This window comes from Mastacembelus armatus, chromosome 9 (genome assembly GCF_900324485.2).
Source record: "Mastacembelus armatus chromosome 9, fMasArm1.2, whole genome shotgun sequence".
Taxonomy (NCBI): domain Eukaryota; kingdom Metazoa; phylum Chordata; class Actinopteri; order Synbranchiformes; family Mastacembelidae; genus Mastacembelus; species Mastacembelus armatus.
The window spans coordinates 13,137,999-13,164,033 of record NC_046641.1 but is presented as its reverse complement, the minus strand read 5'-3'; the positions used below and the strand labels follow the sequence as shown (position 1 = coordinate 13,164,033).

General features: G+C 39.6%; 1 protein-coding gene across 2 annotated transcripts; it reads right to left on the bottom strand.

The window, feature by feature from the left end:
- Nucleotides 1–1,440: 1,440 nt before the first annotated feature.
- ap1b1 (adaptor related protein complex 1 subunit beta 1) lies at nucleotides 1,441–25,424 on the bottom strand. 2 transcript variants are annotated; one of them, XM_026321399.1, is made up of 24 exons: nucleotides 25,369–25,424; nucleotides 23,556–23,616; nucleotides 21,831–21,936; nucleotides 21,615–21,750; nucleotides 20,992–21,237; nucleotides 20,573–20,763; nucleotides 20,232–20,453; nucleotides 19,936–20,056; nucleotides 19,745–19,840; nucleotides 19,119–19,234; nucleotides 17,987–18,152; nucleotides 17,642–17,740; nucleotides 16,100–16,359; nucleotides 15,504–15,708; nucleotides 15,286–15,306; nucleotides 14,982–15,068; nucleotides 14,354–14,383; nucleotides 14,127–14,264; nucleotides 13,889–14,034; nucleotides 13,669–13,798; nucleotides 10,942–11,026; nucleotides 10,348–10,434; nucleotides 9,548–9,702; nucleotides 1,441–2,966 (listed from the first exon to the last, which is right to left on the bottom strand). In XM_026321399.1, exons 2-24 carry the CDS (start codon nucleotides 23,590–23,592, stop codon nucleotides 2,892–2,894), a joined length of 2,955 nt encoding a protein of 984 aa, XP_026177184.1. In that variant the 5' UTR covers nucleotides 23,593–23,616; nucleotides 25,369–25,424; the 3' UTR covers nucleotides 1,441–2,891. The 2 variants fall into 2 exon arrangements, with proteins under 2 accessions (XP_026177184.1, XP_026177183.1); XM_026321398.1 differs by lacking the exons at nucleotides 14,982–15,068; nucleotides 15,286–15,306.
- Nucleotides 25,425–26,035: the final 611 nt, after the last annotated feature.

Sequence of the window (26,035 nt, the reverse complement as noted above, 5' to 3'; positions counted from 1 at the left end):
CACAATCCGCTGTAGTGATAAGTCAGAGGAATAAACATGAAACATTTTATGGCCCCTCAGAATAACCGGAGATGTGGGAACAACCCGTCAGGGTTTTCAAACGCTACTTTTGAACAAGGCACCATTTAGGGGTTATAACTTTCAAATAATGATTTCATTAATAGTTGATGGGCTTCGCCATTTATTAATGCGTTTTAAATTAGTTAAAAGCTATTTATAAGAAAAACTGGGGGGTCCAGGTCGTGAAGAACCTTTTTGGCTCAATGTGTGGTAGTTTGCATCATTAAAGTACAATCTAAAGTGACACAGGAGAAGGCGCTTTAAGATGACTGATGGTCTAATCTTAAAGTTTTAACACTTCTAATGTTTCAGCTGATCACACAATAGTGATTCAAAGCCCACAGATGTGGAATTTACAGATGTTTGCACAGGAGAAGCATAAAACTCCACATAATGACCATCTTCATGTGTAACAGCAGGAAAAGTGTAATTGAGCTGTGTGTTACACTCAGATCGCATCTTCTTCTGAGAATCTGGGGTTTTAATAACCAGGGAGGTGTTTACATTTGGCAGCTGAAAAACTCCCACTTGTTAAATGGTCTGAGGGATGGTTCTAAGATATTTCATACATACGAGAATCGTTTGTTTTGTTTCCCTATTCAGCAAGGAGGTAATACATTTGAAGTGTTAATGTATAATTTTTGTGAGCAATCAAAACTTCTCCTATAAAGACCATGTACTTATACTATATTTTCAGTTATTTTGACTATAGTTGTTGACAAAAAGTACAAACAGGACGTCATCGATCATATTCGATTGATATGTCTCGTTTAGTGGCAGAACATGGTCAGACACTTGTCACAGCTTTGCATACCGACTCGTCTGTCATCAGTGAATCTGTATTGTATCTTTGACTTTCTTCTTTCGCAGAAGAACAGATCTGAGATCAGAGGTGGTTTGTGCTCCCCACTAGGTCATAAAACTGAAACCCTGGTTAAGGTTTGCCAAGCATCTCGGACTTTAAAAACCCTGTAAGTGCTTTAGAGGAGCTGCACTCAGCTGTGACTAAACCTCAGACTTCACTCAAAGCTAAAGACTGAACGTCACTGAGCCTGTAAAGCTGTGAAGGCTGTTCAGTCCGTAACACTGGAGCAGAGTCGAACGTCCCAGTTGAGAAGACAAAGGTCATTAGTGATAATGAAGTATGGTGTGTGTGTGTGTGTGTGTGTGTGTGTGTGTGTGTGACAGAGAGACAGAGAGAAAAGAAAGCAGACTGGCTTCTAAGGACTTTGGGAATGTGGACTTTACCAAGCAAACAGAAGTGTGATAACATTTTGTATCCTGTGACATTTTGGCATTGGGAGAATGAGCCATAAAAACTCTTTGTACTGGAATTTAGTTACAGTATGTCTCTATACTGTAAAAAAATAAATAAAGTTGTGAATTCAACAAAGAGTTTTAATAGTTATTTCAGAAATAACACACAGACAATGAACATAATTATGTCAATCTGCTTAAACACTAATGTTTTTTTTTTTTTACATCATTTTATATGAATCAGCTGTCAAGACACACACAAAGACACTCACAATACACAGCCACCTCTGGTGTAATCTGTTAAAGTGTCAGCATAGAGGCCTTCCTCTCGTAGAGCTGATAAAAAGGGACTTCAGTGTAATGACTTGGAAAAGGATTTCAATTCAACTGTAGAGTCTGTGGGTAAAACAGGGACACTGGATGTTGTTCTAGCCTTATTTCAGCCAAGAGAGAGTGTGGTACCTACATGCACACTTATTACTCACAAGTGTTACAAAACCTGACATTGCTTGTCTCACCTGAGCCTTCATCTCAGGTGGCCATGCTACTGGAAAAGCTGTGACGAGGACAGATGGAGAGCAAAGTGGCAGAGAGAACCCGAGTGGCCCTCACCGATGCTGGAGGAAGCAACACCTGAGGCTCTCTTCCAGTTTGCTCCATGCACATTAACAAGACTACAAACTCAAATCAAACCATGGAATGGCTAAGTTAGAAAGCAGACAACTGCTGCTAATCTATAAAAAGTCCAGATTGATGCAAAATTAAAAAGAAACACATAACCACAGTTTTCCACGCACATAGCACACGCCAGACCAGACATTCTGCTCTCAGGGACAGCAGAGGATCTGCCCCCCCACTGCAATCCACAGATACTACAGAAACCTCTATAAAATGACAAACACGACAATAATGTAGTATTTAGGTATTTATGTCTCTATGTCTCAGCCCCGTCAGCCATCTTCCACTTCACACAGGCAGAGGGGTGAGGAAAATTAGCCTTTTCATTGCCGCATTTGAACTGAAAATACCCCAAGTAAATATGCAGACAGCGATGATCCACCTGCTGATTGCAGTTTGCTAAAAATAGACTCCAATTTGCAGAGAATGTGCAGCTAAATAATGATTAAAGAGCCTCATGCAGAAGAAACGGTCCAGGGGGGGAAAGAAAAAAACAAAAACTTCACGGTCCTCTGTTCCCAAAAGCATAAAGGTCATCACAGGATGGCTCAGACAGGGAAGAGTGGACCTGCTGAGTCAGTTCATTCAGATAATTTATCATGAGATAATGTCTGCAACCGAACACACAGACAGGGGACAGGATAAGGCTAGCCAAGAACATGAACCCGAAATCTCTGCAAACTTAGAGGGGGGGAAAAAAAAAAGCGAAAGAAAACTGCCAACGATTCAAAACGAGACAATAGATCATTAACCATCCTAATTAAACATCCCGACACAGCAGGAAGAGGCTCCTGCACTGTGTCGGGATGTAATATGGTCTGCGGGTCAGAAGAGGGAGAGCAGGAGGAGGCACCAGGACTCAGGGGGAGCAGCGGGCGAGTCGTCAGTGGGTTGTTTCAGTTCTTCAGAACGGCTTCATAGCTCTGGAACACGCACTGGAAGACCTCTGGAGCTCTGCACTTCAGAGACACCTGAGGGAGGGAAGAGTTGAGCAGGGTTGAATATAATCTGATTTATAATCCACTCAAAATGTAAGGCTTAGAGACATGCAATAAAACAGGGCAAGTTAGAGATCCAAACATTTAATGTGTTGTATAAATGAATAGATATCACACAAAAAAAATAAAACAGGACAAAGGAGGTAGTTTGTACACACTGAATTCTGCAACTGCCCAAATATAAAGACTCAACATTTTGACCTGAAAGTCTTCATCTGGAAAAGACATGAACACTGTTAATATCTTTACAGCTTCATGAGCTTTTTGGTGTGAATGTGACCACAGTAAATCTGAACCACATCATCGCTCGTTAAAATGCCCTCTTTTCCAGAAGACAAAATTCATTATTTTTGAGGAGGATTAAAAAAAAAAAAAAAGCTTGGCTGAAGCTCTGTCATTCAGTCTTACCAGACACAGACAGACTGACATAAATATAGATACATAAACGCACTAGAGGAAACAGATGCAGCCTCTCCATTCTTTGATATAAGTCTCAGCTGGGAGAAGGGTTAGTATTGGATACAGCTTCACAAAGTGAGTTTTTCCCCCTATCATACTGCATGAGTTATCTCTTCAGATCCACAAACATGGTCTTTACAGAAAAACCACAAGGCAGCTGGAGCTTTGGAATAATTGTATCAGGACCCATACTGTCACAATGCTGCATTAAACTCTTGCTAATAAATATAAAAGATGAGGATTCTGAATATTTCAAAATGTTTCACTAATCAATTGCTGCATAGCAAATCCAGCTCTGCTTTCTCCTTTGACAAATAACCCACATGCCCGTGACATTGAAAGACAAGAAAACAACCTGCATTTTTCCTGCCCTGACAGAAATGTGCGCACACACACACACGCATGCGCGCACACACACTTCTGTCCACATGACGCTGCTTCTCTGTTTTTCATTCAGCTTTCATCACCATCATTTCTTTGAATCACATGTGTTCCCCTGGAACATAGTTTTATGGGAATGTTTGATGAAGGCAAGCAGTACTGACTTTCCACGACCAGTTTTGTGCGGCAAATACAAATGACGTCACAAGATAAAATCACTCAATCTATGTTCAGGGATCATCTTAAAATTGCCCGATTGCCTTGTCTTTTCATTTGGGCTATTTATCATTTAATCCTGTCGACTTTCTGCAGGTATGTTGGGTGGTACCTGCCTATCAGAGAGACAGACAGCAGAGATTTAAGTTAAACCCCAAGATCAATGGAATTTGTGATTTTTTGGTTTTCGCTTAAATATTAATATCCAGTATTGCTCCTTTGCACTACTTGTTACAAACTACTGCTTTCTTTTATTTAGTTTTTATTAACAATTCAAATTTTCTAAGCCCTAGTGTTGGCTTTTTATAAAGAAAAAATTATATGATGCCTGAAAGTGTCTGTTTTCCATAGTGGTACAGAAAATTCAAACAAACATTTTTCAATTTACAGCATCTAGGTTTTATATTCCAGTTTCTTAGAATGTCTCCCCTTAGAGACTGTCACTGTTCTTATAATTATTATGGTAAGCTATTCACCAGATTCGGTGAGTCACTGATGTGAATTTCACAACAGGCTCTTTCTCGATTCACTGAATACTCAGATCATACAAAAGGTGATGGAGTGTGTTGAGATGCAGTAGAATAAAGCAGTAATATTGCACAGCTCCTTAAGTGCTACCTCTGTACATTCGGGGCCCTTTACTAATGCATGCTGCTGCTGGCAACATTTAGGCTGTCACAGTCCTGTCGGCATGGGGTAAGATGCGAGGAGTTGCAGATGCTTTAGCGCTATTAAGAGTTCTACAAACTGCAGCATTTATGTGTTCAGCTTAAGGTGTGCTGCTAAAGTACCAGTATTATATTAGGGTAACATACGAGGAGGAGAGAACTACAGTAACAATGGCAGAGTGTGTAATCAACAAAAAGTGTGTGTTTGATGATGATCCAGCCCTGTTTCATGAGCCAAAGACAATGAACCTGAAGTATGAAGATGATTAAACACCTCAGTGTTTCTAACGTTCGGTTATATATATGATGAGATCTCCACTGAGAGAGAGAGGTACATTATTGATAACACGAGAAACTAACCAGCCTGAAAAGACCGCAGTTTTATAAAATCTGCATAAATAGGGAACTGCGGTTCTCTGATGCAATATTGCAGCACTGCAAAAGACCAAAGCAAAGCAGGAAAGATGACCTTTCGATGTGTACCTTAACCTAACATTGGATGTACTTGAGCTCACTCTGTACTGGGCAAAAGCTGTTTATCAAGTCAGAACTGAATCCAGTGTTTGCAACACCGCCCAAAATCACTAGTGGCCAGGTCATGATTATAATAACAAGATAGGTATATCTGTTCTTGTGTAATCAGGTTAATTTAATACATGGCAAATTAGAATACTTCTTCATATAGTTGCAAAAATCATAAAAACCCAATAACAGCACGTAGCAGTACTTCACACTGACTGTGTGAAAAAATCTAATTCTGAGCTATTGGAGAGTTAGATACCATAGAAAAAGAAAATCTGTCAAAGAAGACAAATTTATGTAGTCTCATAGCACAGTTACACACTGTATGTTTCTAGTTTATAAAGATGCCTGGAAAAACCATAACTCTATGCTTGTGAAGAGGGAAGATAGCCATATTTTTGTTGTTTGTTGCGCTGTGGTTTCCATTTCTATGTTGAAATGCACTTTTACCAAAACCCTCTGAATTACCAGCTCAAGAGATAGGGAGAGAAAATCCACCAACATCACTAGTCACATAGTTGCCATGGGGACCAGAGATGGCAGATGAGCACACCATGTTTCGTGTTTAAAGGACAAAGGTTTCCCAGTTCTCCACTATAAATACTATAGTACACGACCTGCTCAGGATCAAACATCACGCATTTAGCAACTAGCAGCTGAATATGGTGGAACATTTAGCCCTTAAAAGCCAGATCATTTCTTCAAGAGGTAGAAAACAATAAAAACAGAGGTAAATAAACAATTTTCAAATGTGAGGTCACTCACACTCCACACTCAAAATTAAGCCAAAGTAACTGTAACATTAACCTGCTGTGGGACTGCAGATGAAAATTAGCCTGTACGGCTAAATCTGGCAATATACATATGACTTATAGAGATCATGTTTATTAATACGTATTGTCCCAGTTTAAATAAATAAATCATAAATTTCACAACAGTTACAATACACTTGGTTTTATCATTTGTTCATTAATAAGGCACGACATAGTCAAAATAAGCAAGAATAAGTATTGAGTCCGGAAATGGGACACATTCATAATTCTTTAATATAAATAAAGAAGTCCCATAGGAGTCAGTCAAGTTTTGAGTAAGACTTGACTTACGTTGAAAAACAGCAGCAAAAATCAAAAATGCTACCGTATAGTATGTCACCACTCATGTTAATATATTCTTCAGAAGCACAATAAAACCCAGAAAACATACGGCGGCGAGGCGTTACTTCTAAAAATAGCTGCCGACAAAAGGCTTTGGCAGCTTGGCTTTAATGTGCCGTGCCAAGAGAGTACAAGACCATGCAGCAGCCAGCAGCCAGAGAGACCAGCACTGTACATGCAGCTCAACTAACTAAACAATTTATGATCCATCTGCAAAAAGTAGGGGAGCTTTTTCCAGCCACTGTACACTGAACACTGCCACTGAACAATTTGGACTTAAACGGAACGGAAACAGCTGAAGCTGAATGAGGACAATCTCATGAATTAATCTTAAACTACGACAGGACGCACCAGGAAAACTGAAATGCAACAAATCAGCACTGAGAAAATGGAAAATGTACACCACCTCCAGCCGAAACATACAATAACTGTTCTGCAAAAACTAAAATCAGCTTTCACCCAATAAACAGTCATATTTTGAAACGACGACAATCGACAGCAGAGAGGTTTGACAAATTGACTTGTCTAAATGAGAGAAAACAAAGAGTTAGAGCTACCTTATAAATAAAAACATGACCTGAAAGGAGACAGAGTGATGAGCAGGAAGGAGAGTTACACCAAGGTCATTGTTCTGGACTAGTGATGCAGAATTTCTAAGCCAAACTCAATCCATCAAGAGCAGGGACTGTATCATGCCAACAAAGAAACAAGCAACAACTCAACAGAGGACATAGGCAAAAACATAAGATCCATGCACACCCCCACTCACAGCCTCACCCCCCCCCCCACCCAGTTACCAATAGTAGCGCCCCACTCCAATTACTGCACAATCAACCAGCCTCAGCAGGCTCACCACTCATCACTGCTGACTACGGCATCAATCTCTGTCATGTCTGCCTGTTCACATCAGCTGCTGCCATGTCATTTGCCTCTATCCATGATGTAAAAGAGTTAACAAAATGCTGTTATTCCTATCAGGGTTAGGAATCTCTTTGACTCCTAAATGATGGCCATTATAGTACACATCTCTAATATCAAGCATATTAAAATGTGTATTTTCAGTTATTTTGGTAGGTGTGATTACAGCCTCCACAACAGCAAAGGTTTCAAATTTAAAAGATAAGGCAAATGCAAATGGAGAGATAATATCCTGTGTGTGTGCACAGTGAATCAAACTGTGAGTGGGAAGATGAGACTTCACCTTGGGACCTTTCTTGGACCTGTATTAATCAGCTAAGTGTCTGATGAGTTTTCAAATACAGATAAGATCCTCTTGTAAATAGAACTTTAGAGCTTTTCTGCACCATGTCTTTTATTTATATATATTTATCTATTAACAGTGAAAAGTGCCACGTAAAGCCAAAAACCGACATGTCAGACAAAAACATAAAAACAAAAAGAAGGGTTACCTATGTATGGTTTTAAAATAGTATTATAATAGTCTGGGACTAAATTCATCTTCATTTTGAAGGGAAAGAATAAATTCTAGATAAACAACTACAAATTGAGTTGTAACTCAACTCAACTATTTCACAGATGGATTTCTTAGATTTTATGATACAATAATTATTTTAACTGTCTGGCTGCTCTATTGCAGTAAAACTTTTATAACCTGTTAAAGGTTCTGATGAGTTGAGGCACTTCCCCCCAGGAGTCAGGGCTGGGCGATATGACGATATATATCGGCTGGACGAAATAAAAAGTTTATCGTTCCATATTATTCTCCATCATTTATTTCATGATGTCGCAAAATACATTGTTTACCGTAATACTTTTTCATCATTTGGATGACCGCAATCTTACACGCCACCATGTGATACACAGAAACGGCATGGCGAGTGAGGGAGAGACAGAACCAGATGGCTCCGTGCAGGAGACGGACCAGCCAGGACAAATCAAGGAGCTCCCTCCTAAACGTGGAGCTACCTCTGTAGCGTGGAGATGGTTTGGTTATGAAAAGTCTGACACAGACGAAAAAAATTTACTTTGCAAATTATGTTGGACACCCGTTCCCACAAAGGCTCAAACACCACTAACCTCTTCTACCACCTACGCAAGAACCACGTGAAAGAGAAGGGAGAAAGTTTACGAATGAGAGGCACAAAAGAACGGTCAGGTGCTCTAAATAAACCACAGAGCAAAACGATAGAGCAGGCTTTTGCCCGCGGCACTCCAAGCTGAAAACACTTCACACAAGTTGAGTTGCCTCGTTTATATCACGAGTGAGTGTCGGGCCAAAGTAGAGGGGGAAATCCACCAGGTAGCATACTACGCTATGACAACAGATATGTGGACGAGCCGAACAACACATCCCTATATGAGCTTGGTTTATATTTCATTAATATTTATTTTAGATTTCTACGTTATTTATCAAGCATTTGCTCAGAAGTTCGAAATAAAGTGAGAAAAATAATCACATATGAATGAGTACATTAAGTATATACTTTAAAATGTAAAAAAGGAATCCTTCCATGTGGTCTATATATATATATATATATATATATATATATATATATATATATATATATATATATATATATATATATATATATATATATATAAACTATATATATATATAAACTATTAATTAACTGAATTTACAGAAAATGCACTATATCGTGATATATATCGTTATCGGGATATGAGATGACTTATATCGTGATATGAGATTTTTGTCATATCGCCCAGCCCGACCAGGAGAGGTAAAATTAAATTTGATATCTTTAATGTGAAAAGTTAGTCTTGATTATGTGGCAGGTATAATACTGTTGTCAACAGCCCTGGTATTCCCAGGTGATCCCTCTCATCCATGTAATAACCAGGACCATCCAGCTTTGCTTCCGAGATTGGATGAGGCTGGTACGGCCACAAGCCAGCGATTCGAACAACGACAAATGATATACACATATAACACCATATCAGGTCTCAGTCAGTAAATTAAATAGCCCTTCCAGCTGACAATACAGTAACTGTCACAATAAACTGTACTAGTGGCATTTAAAATCGGAAGATAAATGGCACCTTTTAATATAATATGAAAGGTTATCAGTCTGTGTCTTTAGGTCCTAAATACTTAATATACCACCACCACCACCGCAAGAGTGTTATCATTGAATCTCATGAATTCAGCTAATACAAGAAGTACAGTACTCACGGTGTAGTTTGGGTTTCCTGCCTGCACTCTGAGCTCAGCCAGCACCCAGATGCCATTGGAGAGTTTCATGGACTGATACAGCATGTCCTGACCCTCCACTGTACGCTTGGCTATGGTGAAGATGTTGCTACCCTGCAGTTTGTTGGAGGCTGCATCTGTTTTGGGAACATTACAGTAACAGGGCACTATTGGGTTAATATCTTAAAGAGTTTAACAAAACTTAGACAGTCTTATCAGGACAAGCCAGAGGTCACTTTCGCATTCACATTCTGTGAATAAATATTCAGCACCGGTGTCACTCTCAGTGACTCATGCTGTGCTCTATGGTTGCCTGCTGAAACAGTCATTAAATGTACCAGCCCACTCAGGATTTCTTTTTCACTTATCCCCAAAAATTTCACTGCAGGCTGTCTGGGCAGCACAGCAATAGTCACAAATTTTAAATCAGCTATTCTCTGCAGCCTCAGCCTTGCCGCTGTGTCCCAGTAGGATGTGAAATCCTCTCTTGTTCATAAAGGAAAAAACCTAAACTGCAGGGGGTGGGATTCTACATTAAGACACCATTAGGAATTGCCCCTGAGTTCAGCTGCTCTCATGCTTGTGCAGAACTAAATTATCACATGTAAAAAAGAAATGTAGCTGATGAGTTCTCATCAAACACAATTTGGTTCATTAGCCAGGATCTGAATTTGAAATCACCACTGCTCTGCTAGGTCATCTTCACATATAAAGAAGCTCCAGGCTATGGCTGCACAGTGATGTGTTTTTCAGTTAATGCACCCTCTGTTCCTCCTCCTCACCTGAGTTGAGATGGCAGTCTTTGATCTGAAACTGGGACTCATTGTCATTAGGAATGTCTTTCCATGTGGCAAGAAACACCTGTCGCTCTGTGGATGAAAAGACACAATCACAACATGAGTTCAAAGAACACACGCTAAAATGTAGTATGAGAATCAAAATGGGATTTGTGGTACAGGTAAATGTACATACTGCAGTGAAAACAAATGTCAAAGTAGTGTGTGAGCAGCCTGATTCCACACTACACACAAGGTTTCCTGCTGTGGCTAAGGCTCTGGAGCACTGGCTTATAGCTTTTGGCAGCAATCCTGCTGTTAGCCCCATCAGGAGGCTCCACGGGAAGAAAGGCCAATGAATTTCCACAGTGTAAATCAAACGGAAACCAAAAGGAAAAAGGCCTCAAAATGGCACTGGTGTACAATCTGTGTAGCCCCAGGATGTGAGTTCAGGCAGGTGGACAGCCACACACATCTACGTCACACACACAACAGTCAGAGTAATGTCCCCTCAATGAAAGAGTGATGTAGGTCTATGCCGCTGACGTCAATGGAGTCTCAAGGCTTTTGAGTAAAGAGATTTAGTGGAGAGACACTCACCCATCTTCCCGTCCTCCACAAACAGCATGCTCATGGGGTACTGGCAGCTGAAGTAGAAGACGTCAATGTTGTTCTTAATAGCCACCTGTGAGAGTGATTGCATCAAAGCAGGGGTAAGAGGAGGACAAGAGGGGGGGAAACAAAAAACAGTAGATGGGTAATTACTCTTTAAGTGCCCCTCAAGGACGGGCATTAGGGGTTTACGTGTGCTGTTTTCTGAACAAGAACATTACAGTGCTGTGGGAATCTCACTGTCTTACAAACACATAGACACAGACACACATGCAGGTAACACTACATTGTACAATATCATCACTGATATCCATGTCTTTTATCCCAACAAACTGTAGCACGTCACTTCTATTTGCCAAAGGATATTCTCAAGCATCACTTACAAGCTAAATATATCAACCTTTAGTAAGTGCTTTATGGGAGGATATAAATAAAGATCGAAATGACATAAAGGAGAAAAGTTTAAAAGGAGAAAATAGCAGATGTGCTAAAAATTAAACACCCAAAATAAAATGTAAGACAGAAAAAGACTAATAAGTGAGAGAAACATAGCACCTAAGAGCAGCTCTACATTTATAAGAAAATTAAAAAAAAAAAAAATTCCTCCTACTACTTGGTCAGCCGGAACAAGCAATCTAAATTTGTCAACAAGTGCTCTGGACTTTTTACCATCTATGGACCCTGGTGGCAAAAACACAAGACTCTGAAGCACAAGAGCAAGTGTGTTATAATGGGGACACCTGAAGTAACAAGCGGAAAGTGCTGATATTGATCAGGCTGCTCAAAGAAGGGCTGAGAGGACAGTAAGTGCGGCCAGAGGACTGCAGATGAATGATGCATGAATAATTCATTAGGGCATCTTATTACTGAGTACAAACGGGGGACTGCTGGCAAAAGAGTAAGATATTCATTCCGAAAGTTTGTGAACTATAAGAGCTCTTGGAGTTAAATGAAAAATACTACTGCATGATAGAATTTTTGACAGTAAAGGTTTTGTAATGAGTGCTGCTGCTAGACCAGTGCTTCACAACTCCCTCCCTAAAAGTTTTCCACTCTAACAGCAGCCTAGCTAGCCACAACATTAGGCCATTTCTAAAGTATCTGATCTGCATTTGGATTGACATTGTATGTTTTCAATATGTAAACTTTACACAGTGGCTGAAACAAAATGTGTCAGTCAAATGACAAAATGATTCAGGTTAATTTGTCATTTTTAAAGTAAAAAATATTAAACTTTAAAATAGAAAAGTAGAAATAGTAAAGTATATAGAATATTAACTGTCTGGAGGCTTTGGACTGGTTGCTCGACCAAAACCAGCAATATGAATTGGTCAAATAGTGGTCTGGAAAATTGTGATTTTAACTATTTTCAGCCATTATATGGACCAAAACCACCAAATGCAATAGAGAAAATAATTCACAGTTTAATCAAATCTAAAACAAATATCATTTGATGAGATGCTGTGGCATCAGAAGAAATTATATATTTATTCCACATTAAGCTTCAGTGAGAAAGATCAGAAGCTCTGTGTTATGCAGCAAGCCACACAAAATTAACAAGACAGCTATTAACAATGTCAGCTGGTGCTGCAGCTAAACTAAGTGTGACAGGATGATTGGTCGGATTTAGCTCAGCAGGTCAGTAATTAAAACCATTGATCACTCAAATCAAACATTTCCATGACAATACTTTCAAAACTTTGTCACTTCTTTGTTGTAGTACCAAAGAATTTATGCAGACTTGCACCATTTGGAAACCACTGTACGAGATTGCTTTATGCAATTTCTTTACTACTGAATAAGCATACTGTATATATCTGTTTCTATAATCAGCAAACCTTACTTGCTATGTCACTGCACTAAAATTAGAAAGCTGTGATGAAACTGTTTTAATGACTGTGGATGGGTACAGATGTCAGAAAACTTCATCTTTCCATCAAAAGCATTAAAAATAACACTCACAAAAATAGATAAGAAGCACTCAAAATACAATATCTGAGAATATGTTGGAGCCGACAGTAGTACCCATCAAAGCAGGGCCTAGAGGCAGCAAAAAGGTTAGCAGGGCTGCTGAGGCCAGGAGAAACAAAGGAGCCATGTGTTGAGGGACCCTTAATTACCAGCTCCACCTAGACACTCTTATCTTGTCTCTCCAGCTGTATGCAGCACCCGTCCACCATTCTTCCCAGTTAAAAGAACCACCCTGATCAAAAACAACCAAGCCCCTGTCACTCTTTACAAATTTTCACCGCTCTGAAGGCTGTTTTATGTTTTAATTTCATTTTAGTCACAGCATGGGAATGTAACAGTATAGCTGAACAACTGCAGGGTGCATTACTAAACGCTTAAATGATAGAGATTTTTTTCACTGCAAAACTTAATGCCCCAAGAGTTTACAGTCAGGCCCAGGAATAAAAATAGCATTTTATTGTTTTAGTCCTGTAAACTTTAAACATTAAATAAAGGTGAATGACTAAAAAGTTAAACTGCTGTTAACTTTGGAATTTGACAGACTGGTTACATTACACTGCATCTCTGACAGCATCTCTGTTTTCATGATGTTCGAGGCCATAAGCCCAGGAAGAAGCAATGTGAGGACAGTGAGCTTAAAGCATCAATGCCCTGATAAGGCCAGTGTTGAAAAATGAAAACTGTAACAGAAAGTTACAGTTTATCCAAAACGCAAGCTCATAATGTTTAAGATCAAAGTGTTACCTGCAGGTTATTGAGAGGGTCCATCTTCATGACAGGTCCGACAGTATTGAGGGGAAGGGTCACTTCAATACTCTGATTCGGACTAAGAGGAGTAAGAACCTGAAGTGGACCAGCTGGGGCGAGACCAAAGCTAAACACGAGCACAGAGGACAAAGAAAGTGTCAAAAATGGTCTAAATATCTAGAAACCTCAGCAGCCATTGCTTAGAACGAAGTCTTACCTGTTTCTGTTAAACTGGATGGCAAAATCAGTCATGACACTCATGGCTTTATTAGTGAGGGTCATCTCCATTTGGATGACCCCAGCACGGCGGGCAAAAGTGCCTGATATCTCCAACCCCTTGGCCTTCATGGCTGGAAGCCAGACCTGAACAAAGGCAAGATCAGCTCGTTTTATTAGCAACCCCACAAGTGACAAATTATTCTATAGTATGAGTCTACTAAGATATTCACACTCACTGTTTTAGGAGGACTATAAGCTCCCATAGGCATACCAACCCCACCTCCAAGATCAAAGAGGTCATCCAGACCACTGCCAACAGGGGCATTGAATGAGGTTGGCATTGCAGCCGGAGGAGCACCAAACCCAGCCCCCATCTGTAAGTCACAAAGCAACATGTTACCCTAGCACATTCAACGCCACCCTGCAATCAAGTCACAACAAAAACTCAGAAAAAATGACTTACAGCAGGACTTCCTCCAAGGTCCCCGCCAAGCTGGTTAAAGGAAACACAAAAGAGTTCAGGTTATCTGCTGCAACCACATGAAATGCTATACTGGGGGTGTGTGAAGAGGATGGGTGGAGGATGGGTGGAGGGTCTAACAAGTCTTTTCATGGTTAATGACAGCTATAGGGTACACACTACTAACAGTAATAGCAAGGGGGAGACACCATTGTAGGAGAATTTCTTGCTTTATGTAACCGACCTTTCACTGTTCACTCAAGCCTGAGTATCTAATAGCATATAAGTTTTTTATTTTCTTTTTGAACTGCTACTCACTAAATGTGTCTAATATGATGATGAAACCTTTAAGGGCATAGCAAACAAAGCCAGTGGTGGGAAAAAATATTTTGATTCCACAGTGACAAAGCTAAACTACCCTGTATGGAGAACGGCATTTTGACAAAAATCGCAAATGAGACTTTTCATTACAGTCTCACTCAGATAAAGTGGGAAACATCAACAAAATACATAGTCCAAACAGGCACAGCTCATCTGCTGGGGAGGACTATTCAGAGGACACAGTGGTCACAAGAGGGGACGCAAAAGGGTTTTAGGCTGGTGCTGGCCTTTCCTGGTCCCCTCAACCAACCTCAGCAGGGTTATAATCTGGGGGCGATGGGGAATGATGTGACAGATGAGGTGACTGAGGAGTGTCCATCCGCAGGGGAATGGGAGGCTGATTAAAAGACGAAACATTATCTCATAATCCAGTGATAAGAAAAGAAACAGACTTGCATGCTTAATGAACACATCACAATAATAAATGACCATAAATGTGAATAAAATTGTCAGACTGATGCATGAGAACCACAGTAAAGCTGTGATTAAACAAATCATCTGAAATGGTCTGACAAGGTTTATAAACATTGTGCCCTCCTCCTTGATGTAATTACCGGCTCAGATTCATCCCCCATCTGCAGATGCAGCAGTGAACAAAGAAAGGAAAACACACAAGGGTCAAAGGAAAAAAAAAAAAAAGCATACAAAGATGTAATAACACCACTAGGTCCCACTGACATCAATCCTCTTATTGAAATCTAATCAAATGTGCAATAAACAGCCTTTGAGAACCTGGAAGCTTCATTCAGACAGTGGTGTGGAGAAAACATACCAGACTATCCAGCCCTCCTCCAAGAAGGTCCATAGCACCCATCTGCAGGCCAGAAGAGGAAGGCGGTGGTCCGGTGGTGGCAGGAGGTGTTAGGTCCAGATTGAGCAGGTCTCCCAGGAGATCTCCCTGGGATGGGATAACAGCAGGGGGTGCCTCAGAAACTCCAGCAGCAGAACCAGTGTCTGGGCTCTCAACACTCTCCCCACTAGCAGGAATAAAATGAAAAGGAAAAAAAAGAAAGTAGCATTAATGAAGGTTATGTATTTGAACGGTGATGTCATTTATTTCACTGCTATTTCACAAATGAGATATAGTTGGTGATTTACTATGTATATGTGACTGAATGGCCGATGCATCTATCTAGTCTACTGAAAAGAAGGGCAAAAAGACATTGTGGGTTATTTAAAGCCAGGAAGGAACAAAGAACAGCTGCACAGCTTGACACTCCTGGAAAGTGTGTTAGTCGACTGATATGAATGAAAACATAATAGCACAGTCAAGAAGCCAGGTCCACTTACTGTACGTAAACAAACCCTCTTGCCTGCAGGGTTAAGACAACACACACACACAGACACATGAACAAGTGCATGACTCACGATCCAGCACTGCCAGGGAGTCTCTTGTGCTGGACTCCACGGCTGCCTTCAACAAAGGCGCTCGGTGGCTTGTGGTAAACAGAGGCCAGAGTACCAATATGGCAGATGAGCTCCTCCAACAGTGTGGGCTCAATCAGATCAGTCTCCTCAGAGATCAGTGGCTTCTCGGCCAGAACCACCTCCTTGGCAGCCACAGGGTCTGTTGAGAGCAGACGCCAGTAGATGTAGCCGCGGTCCCTAAGGTCTGGGTTATCAGAGTCCTGCACAAAGACATAGGTGCATGAGGGATTATTTATGGGGCAGGCTTAATAAATACATAATGTAGAACTCTTCTCTATCATGGCCCAGATATGAGAAGCTGTGCAGAGATTTTAAAAAAAATAAATAAATAAATAAAATCAAAAACTAAGTCAGCCTTGGGGTGAGAAATTTCTTTGGGGGATTTGGATAATGTAAAGTAATGTAATGTAATGCAATTTCCCAGGTATTAAACAGAAAACAAAACCTAAATTTATCGACGTAGTACTTAGTTGCAACAAATCTAAGGTTGTTTGAGTAATGAGGCACATTATGGCTTTCTGCCTGCCAGGCCAAAAATAAAATTTATATCTGTCTAGCACAATGTTGCTGCACACATACACAGAATTGCCAGTTTTTTTATTTTTACTGTAGACACATCTATATCAGCTTGTGCAATGCAATCCATAAGGCACTGTGATAATTCTACGTCCTTCAAATTGACACTCGATTTTAAAGCCACAGCAGTCAGTGGTGGTGTGGTATTAGACTTCATTATAATGTCTTGTTTCTTATATCCTGTCATCCTTATGCTCATAAATGGAAGAGAAAAGGAAAAAGAAAATCATCCATTTTTTTGTGATGGTAATATTTTAACTCTAGGCTATACAGGACACCTGAATAGTTAAAGTAGGTTAATTCACAGCAGTATAGCTTTCTTGAATATGCTGCTCTGCAACTGACTAAAACATGCACACAGTAAGTAAGTAAGATTAAATCATATAAAATACCATGGAGCATGTTCTACAGTGTCTCCTAAACAAGCAGGTTAGAGCAGAGCAGTTTTACTTGAGCCAAATAAACACACATGCTGCTGCTTGTTTTTGCATCTCTATTAGGATAAAACCACAAATGGGTAGATTTTTATTAAGGTAATTATTGACAAAGTGGTAGACTGATATAATTTAATCTAAGAAGATGACACTATGTAGATTTTCTGCATTTGTTTTGATTTTTATATCGCACTGCCAAAAACAACTAAGTTGATGTTAACAGTCGAATAAGGTCAAATTAATGCAGTACTGGAAAAGTCTAAGGCTGGGATTCTCACCAATTCCACCAATATCCATTCAAAACACTCAGCAGTGCCTGAAATAATTAATACAAAAATCAACATCTGACAAGGAGAAATTGCACATGCTAGACCTGGATGTCGAGTTCAGGGTGGCAGACAGGATTGATAAATATCTGCAGACAGAGACGATGGCAGGAACATAAAATGAAACGTGCGTGTGGTTGTCTCACCTGTGTGGCCAGACTGAGCACCTGCTGCACCAGCTCCTGGGTCTCCGTAGGCTTTTTCAGGAACAGTTTGACGATTGCTGTTAGTAGCTGCAACTGCACCTAAAACAGAAAGTGAACACATAGCTCACATACAGCAGCTGCATTTAAAAGTACTAATTACAATTTAGCCTAAAACCATAACAAAGTGGCAAAGTGCCTCTTAATGACATTTTAATGAAACAAGATTAAACACGTAGTAGGACTTGGTGTTCCACGGACACAACATCCTGCTAAAAGTAAATATCCCAAAAACAAATCCAACCCTTACCCAACAGAACAAAGGAAATAAAAACCTCCTGAACACACCTGAGTGCTTTCATCATGGAAACCCTCCAAAAAGCTCTCGAGCAGCTCATCAGCATTATCGATGCGCTCGGCATACTCTCCTACAATCCAGATCATGGCAGCACGTGCCTCAGGCTCATCCAGGGAGTCCAGGTTTTCACACAGAGTGGCAATCACACTCTCATACCTGAAAACAGTCACATAGAACAACATTTCATATTTCAGATGCTGCAAATGTATTAGAGCAAAGAACAAAATACTACAATGCCCTACTCTGTTATCAATTTTTTGGCAGAAACAAAGTGAACAAACAAAAACAGTAAAAGAAGACACCACATGTCCACTGCTTTTAAAACATGGTAGGATACTACTGTCTACCTTCACCTCCAGCAGACAGTAACATTGGCATTCCTTGTTACTTTCTGTGATTGAAGGATTTTTGAGCTGCACAAAATGCCTGATAACAAAAATTCAGAAAAGATGGAGCAGAAAGATTTAGGCTCTACCTAATTAATAGAATAGGCAGAGGTTTCAGACTTGTACAGCTAAAGGCTTGAGCCATGTCGAGCTGGGACCTGTGCAAAGCTTCTCTCTTGAAGAGGCAGAATCTGCCTGACCTCTGACCGGGCAATTAATGCAGGGTGTTAAATTCTGTCAACTACAAACACTGTGTGTTACTGAGGACAAATTTCTTGTCTGAAAACTGTTTTGCATGTCTTTTGGAGTAAAGGCCAACCTGAAAACACTATCTGTGTAATGAGCTTTCAGTCTGCCTATTTTAAGACCAAGAGAATATAATTTGAGAGTTAGTGATGTGGAACAGTGGGCATCTGTTTTTAAGAGTATGTGTGAGTGTGAGCTCTTTTAAATGTCAACATCAGACACTAATAAAAAGCGTATAATACATCACACATCTAAAAATGTCTCACTTTTACAGCCCAGCAGAGTCAATTTGATAAAGACCATGCATTTGATATGTGTCTAATATATTTTGAAGAAAATTAATGATATTAAACAGTGAAGATACCAAAAAAAAAAAAGCTTCCACAAGTGTCCAGTTGTGTTGTTGTGGAACTGTTGGAGGACAAGGCCTAATTAAACACATGGAGCTGTTAATTAAAATGTCTACACTGATGCTTAAGAGGGAACATACTTGTTGGGGTACTTGCGGAAGATATCCTTGATGACCACAATGGCCTCCTGCACCACATAGTTGACCTTGGTTTGGATGAGGTCCAGCAGGGTGCTGACACAGCGCTCTGCTGATTGCTAAGAAATGGGGAGAAAAGAAAACTCAATAATAAATAATAAAGGTGTGCACATTATGAAACAGTAGTGACATATACTTTATATAAATCAATGTCACTGTATAGGCTTTACTGTTTTTTTGTGTTTGTCAACAGGGGAAAAAAAACAAACAAATGGCATAATTTTCAAGAAATATACCATACATTAACTTTGTGATATCACTAAAGGAACAACAGTGGCTTTAACAGTAAACAGTTGTGTATTGCTTAATACTATGTTCTGTTGAAATGATGAGAATAACATCATGTGTCTAGCCTGGCACTAAGTCTAGGTACAGTATATTTATTTAGGCAGGAACATGAAATACTTGATAACAGAGACACCTTGTGTTCATCAGAGAAACACCATAGTCAAACATCACTGGTGGCCTTTTATCAATAATAGTTTATCATCAGGCTGACCCTTAATATTAGTAAACGAACAAGGATCTGACCAGCTGCATGAAACCAGTAGTGCAATGCCTCCACCCACCTCAACTTTAATGGCACAGCGGCCAATGGCTCTGACTGCTTTACGGACAAAGTCCACGTCCACTTCAGTGGCGTACTCTTTCAGCTCAGCCAGTACCTACAGCAAGGCGGGAAAAAAGAAATTGTGTCAACTGGATGATCTTGGCAATGCTTTCTTAAGATCATGATATATAACAGATGTGGGCATGATACCTGGGCAATGTTAGCTTGAGATGCCAGGCGAATCATGATATCCAACTTCTCCAATTTGACATAGATTGGGTCGTTGTACTTTACAAAGAAAACCTTCATCTCATGCTTCAGGATCTCTGGCCTGAAACAAACATTTTTTTCATCATTAATGGCTGTCAGTTTGTCAATATAAAATGATTCCAACCAAACTGCACCATGCCACAGACTTTTATTAGACAGGACCTGATACTGTCAAAGCATAAAAATAAAAAAATACTACTAAGACCTTCTTCCCCAGGTCTCATCTCTAGTCTTACCTCCTCTGTACTATGAGGTTGATGTTTCTAAGGGCCACATATTGTAACTCAGGCTCAGCAGAGAGCAGAGTGACCAGTGGAGGAGCGAGCTTCTTCAACAGGGTGCCATAGTAGTCCAGGTCTTTGGGCAACATCTCCATGAACTTCATTAAAACTTTAACTGCTGACAACACCACTGCAGAGTTGGCATGGGAGAGCCGTGGGGTCACGCGCTCACAAATGCTGGCAGGGGTCAATGACATTGGGAGAGAATGAGCAGTAAATGAATTAGTTCTCTGGGAATATGTGCTAACTGACATGCAGGAAAAGAAAATCTTAATGAAAGTGGCACTCTCTTTTACCTCTGGGACTCACGATCATCACGAGGTGTGTAATTGGCCAGACAGTCAAGAATGAATATCTGCCCCCATTCTGTGCACTCATTTAAAGCTGTCAGTAACTTGTTGATGGTTTGTGGGTTTAGGTCCAGTAGATTACTGTTCGGATGAGACTCTGCTATCTCCGACAGTGCTGCCACTGCATTAGCTACAACCTGAAATTGAAGACACACACAGATAAATGCTATCAGAAAAATATTAGCCACCAGTGCCATTAAGATAAAAAGAAAGGTCGTTGTACTAACACTATTCTGGCAACAGGCTGAACATTTGTAGGCTAGAAGAGGGCTTATCAGCGAAAGGCAGAGCTGGGACTTTCATCTTATCACACTGACACAGAAATCTGTCTGCTTTAATAGCCAGCTAGGCTGAAGAAGTCATACCATGGGGTTGGAGTCAGAGATGAGGTCTTTAAGAGTGTCCAGAAAGCCTTGGTCCTCCACCAACTGGGCATTAATATCATGAAGCTTGGCTACACACACAGCAGCTGTCTTCCTCACATAAGGGTCTTCATCCTTCAGACATTTTCTCAGTGGCTCACAGAGATACTCAGTGATCTTGTCCACACGGATGCAGCCCATTGTACGAACAGCAAGGGCCCGGATGAGAGGGTTAGGGTCTTCACAGTCCTAGATGGATGGGTTGTTCAGATAAGCTTTTAGAATGTTGATTATTTCTCTTTCATTGTACATTATCTGAGAGACATTTTGATGTATGCTAGCAATCGTTTACATTAGCATTTTATAAAGAATAGGATTATGCTGTTTAACACTGCCCGAAACCACATGCATGAATAGTTTCAAATTAGCCAAGAGAATATTTATTCTCCCAAACATACGGTGCTATACAAAGGTTTACACACCACTGAAATCAGTTTTGATAATGACAATGATTGCCAATCCTCTTTATAGGCACCGTACCAAATAAGCACTAACAACATATTACATTTGAAAGCTAAAATACAGATTGATAATTTAATTTCTGCACATTAATGACTCAGCTGTACCTTGACAAAGGTGTTAACTGCCATGATAGCCATGTCTGGCTGACTCTTGGCATAGTTCATCAGGTAGAGGTAGACCAGCTTTTTCAGTTCCAGGTTGTCTGTCTGCATGCAGTTCACTACGTCTGGGAACAGAGCACTGAAGGAGAAACAAGATCTTAGTTAACTACAGGTCATGGTGATGATTTACCTTCACTTTGAATATTTTCACTGGCTCACCTGACATCCTTGCCAACCGTCATAGACGCAATGACCTTTTTCACAGCCTCCTTCTTCTTTTCTTTCTTGTCACTGTTCAGCTCTGCCTTGAGCTCAAAGATCTCCCCTGACCACACAAGAGAAAAGGGGATGCATTCATTAGTGATACGGGGAGTTGGAAGAAGCATTGTGCAGCATCTCCCTCTTTTTACACATCACAACACACAAAATAGACTGTCTGAACATAGACCATTTATTTAGTAATGAGTTAAGACACAGTTAGCACTGACTTTGATGACAAAGAACACACTTTCAATAGTTTAAGCTGTCTAGTGGTCCAGTGATGGAAAACCACAGCAGGATGTAAGTTATTTCTAACTCCAATAATAAAGCAAATATGAATGCACAGGTCATCAGGTCATGCCACCTGTCTGTTGAGTAAGGCTGAGCAACATATTTCAGATGTAGTGCATGATAGTGACACACAGCTCAATGCACGGAAACTCAATTGCGTTGTTTGAAATTTTGCACATTAATGTGTAGTGATACACATTCGTATGCAAAATAAGTACACAGACTTGCAACCTAAAATAACAGAAAATAAATAACTGCTTTGGAATTTCTAACATTGAATTAACTTTTTTCCCCACAATGTGTTGAACAAATTGAAACATGAACTGTGTCTGTAGGTACTGTGTGAAACCCACGGAGGATGACAAAGGAGTTTCTTTTGTGTTTGTTTATCCATTTGTGTTGCTTTGTGGTAAACTTAGAGACTCAGCCTTATTTACCTTCCATTTTAGTGAAGAGTCACTGATGTGCCTTTCTGCACAAATTATACTGTATGAACACGCACTGTGAGTACACTGTCAATTTTGGGCTTAAATTTAAATCTACCTACTGGGAAAATTTCCCAGGAATTGTACATGGTTCATTGCTTCAAATATCATCCAAGATGTTAGTAACAGACTGAAACACAGCAACAGATCCACAGAAAAAGTAGATACTCAAAGAAACATGCTCTTAGGTCTGAAGCAACCCTAAACAAATATACAGTAAGTGGTCTATATACTGTCACATATAAGCATCTGGCTGCATTTTCCAAACCTCAGAGCTAAAACCAAAGAAGTCGAGTCTGATTTACAATAACTAGAGCTGTTATGGAAACAAGATCAACACGAAGTAGGGTCATAGCAGTTTTGGTTACATTTTGCTTTTCAAACATTGACCAGTTAAGTATTGACAATAAGTGTAAACTACATAGGTTAACAACCTAAAAAAAGAAGCTCCGGTCTCCCTTTTGAAGAGATAATTCCACATTGTGCAGCTGACTATGCCACAAAAACATATCATGTCTGGATGCTAGCAATTGTTGGAAACAACAAATGACAGTATATTGCACTGATGGTGATTCACCTAATAATACAGTACAATCCTGTCTTATAAGGTGAATCACCATCAGTGCAATATATTATAGTCACTTTACCTGGTATTTATTTATTTATGTATACACCCATAGGCACATATTGTACACACTTATAGTTATTGTAGCTTTACAATTTGATTCCACTTAGGATTTTTAAATATTTTTAATTTCTTATTTATCTCACGTCTTGCTACTTCTGGCACTCTGCTGTACAAATAAAGGTTTTCTTATCTTAACACTATAACTTGTGAATGACTTTTTAAAAAAAAACATATTATGCTACATTATGCATCTTATGAATTAACAATAAGCTATCATACCTTTCTTAGTGGTGGTGAAATACTTTGAGTCCGTCATCTTGGATCCAAATTGTCGATTCTCCTGCAAAAGAGGACGAGAAAGATAACTGTGAAATAATTCTCCCCCCTCTAACACTTACGCCTCTTCCTGAGGGGGAAGTAACAGGAAATAGTAGAAGTGCAAGCATGGGAAAATAAAAGGAACTCCTGTCCTCTCCTCAACAAATGACTGACCTATCAAAAGTCAAAACAATGGATTCTGCAAAGAAAGCAGATTTTTTACTGAGTCAACTTCAAATGTTTTCGACACCAAAAGTATTTCCTGTTGTTGATTTACACTCCTCATCCAGTACTTGTCAACAAAAGATCTTGTCCATTTTATTCTATGTTCAAGTTAAAAGTAAAACTGATCAATAAAATAGTCATTTAGTCTAATACATAGGTCTACTTTTGATAAGGACATTTTTTAAGAATCCATACGATACATAGGTAGACTTCATATTACAATGCCTTTAGCTCTTTGTCATGTTAGGGTTAATGCTGCGCTTAATATACAGTGGTAATGTTAAAATTACATTTTGGGGGTTTGGACTGCACAAAAAGATACTGTTGAGCTTACTTTGGACTGTAGGACGTAGTAAAAGACATCTTCCACTGTTTTTTTAATGCTCGATAAACCAAAAGATTATTGGATTGATCAAGAAAGTAATCTGCCCATTAACTGACAGCTACAACAATCACTAGCTGTAAGCCTAATTAGGATACTTCATTATACCGTACTACAAATATTGATGTAAAGGTAGTTCCTGGCAGTTCCCTTTGCAGAATGAAATCTCTCTTCAACAAAGTCCCTGGGTCTTCATTAATTCAACTGACTTTGTATTCAATTGAACAATATTGTAGATAAGTTTGTCATGTAACTATTTCCTTTGACCATAACCCATAATGCATACACCTGTGTACATAATTCACCAACAGTGTATTAGGTGTAATATTAACACTGCCTGTACAGTCCGGATACAAGCTTTCAGCCATAAATGCATTTTAAATCAGGTGACAATCAATACTATTAACTTAAGTGAAATTATTTGATACCAAAACTGAGTTTAAGGCTGAGGCCTGGCAGTTACTGACAATAATTAGCCACAGTGACTGTGTGGGCTGCCTTACAGAGTGGCAGTTTCACTACTCAGTTTCAGGTAGCCCAGCTGTCAACATCTGTCACAAACAGGTTAACACAACCGCCGAGCTGACGCGCTATCAGGGCTAAATGATGTTAGCTGTAGTTACTGTACGATCATTCACACTGACAGTAAAATAATAATATCATTCCCTTAAACACTCCACAAACTGAAAACATGAGTAATTACCACTGGCTGACTTTAACTCGGGCTGCTAGCTGAGCCACAAAGTTGAGAAAAGCTCGCTGGCTAACTAGCTGGCTTAGCATCAGGCTACAGCGACGTTAACGTTAGCTAGCATATGTGGCTCGAGTGTGTGCAGCTGGCGGCATATTAAAACAGAAAAGGACAACACGAAGCAAGGAAAGTTAACGCAGATCAACGACGCTACTCGGTGAATTACTCACGCATAACTGATTGGCCCATTCCTGCATGTTTGCAATAGTTAGGGAGAGATGATAGCGGGGCTAAGGGCTAGCCGTGAGACATGACCTTCTGAGCAGAGGCTTAAAGAAGCTTTTGCTGGGACAAGTTAAGCTTTTAATCTACTGGCCTGGTTTAAACCTTCCCCGAAGAATTAGCGTACATTCCTGAGTTAAAATTAGACTCGCCAAACAATGAATTAGAAGAGAAAATCTCCACAGACATCTTACCGTGACAGGCGTAGAAGGAGCTGCGATGGCCTTCGTCCCCTCCCACTTGATCTGCTTCCGCCTTTCCACAAAATAACGTTTGCTAACACACGTCAGCGTCATTCACAGGGCTGGACATAAAGCTGGGAAGTAAATAAATAAATAATAAATAGAGCTGCGAGGTAAATAAATAAATAAATAAAGCTGTTAGGATAGATAGATAGATAGATAGATAGATAGATAGATAGATAGATAGATAGATAGATAGATAGATAGATAGAAATAAATAAAGATGGTAGCTTAGATAGATAAATAAATAGATAAAAATAAAGCTGGGAAGATAGATAAATAAAGAAAACAGAGCTGGAAGGTTAAAAAATAAATAATAAATACAATAGAGCTGGGAGGTTAAACAAAATAAATCTGGGAGGTTAGATAAAAACAAATAAATAAAGCTGGGAGGTTAAGTAAATGAATGAATGAATGAATAACAAAATAAATGAATTAATAAAATAAAGCTGGGAGGTTAAGTAAATAAATAAATGAATGAATGCATAACAAAGTAAATAAATAAAGCTGGGAGGGTAAGTAAATAAATAAATGAATGAATGAAAAACAAAATAAATGAATTAATAAAATAAAGCTGGGAGGTTAAGAAAAATGAATGAATGCATAACAAAATAAATAA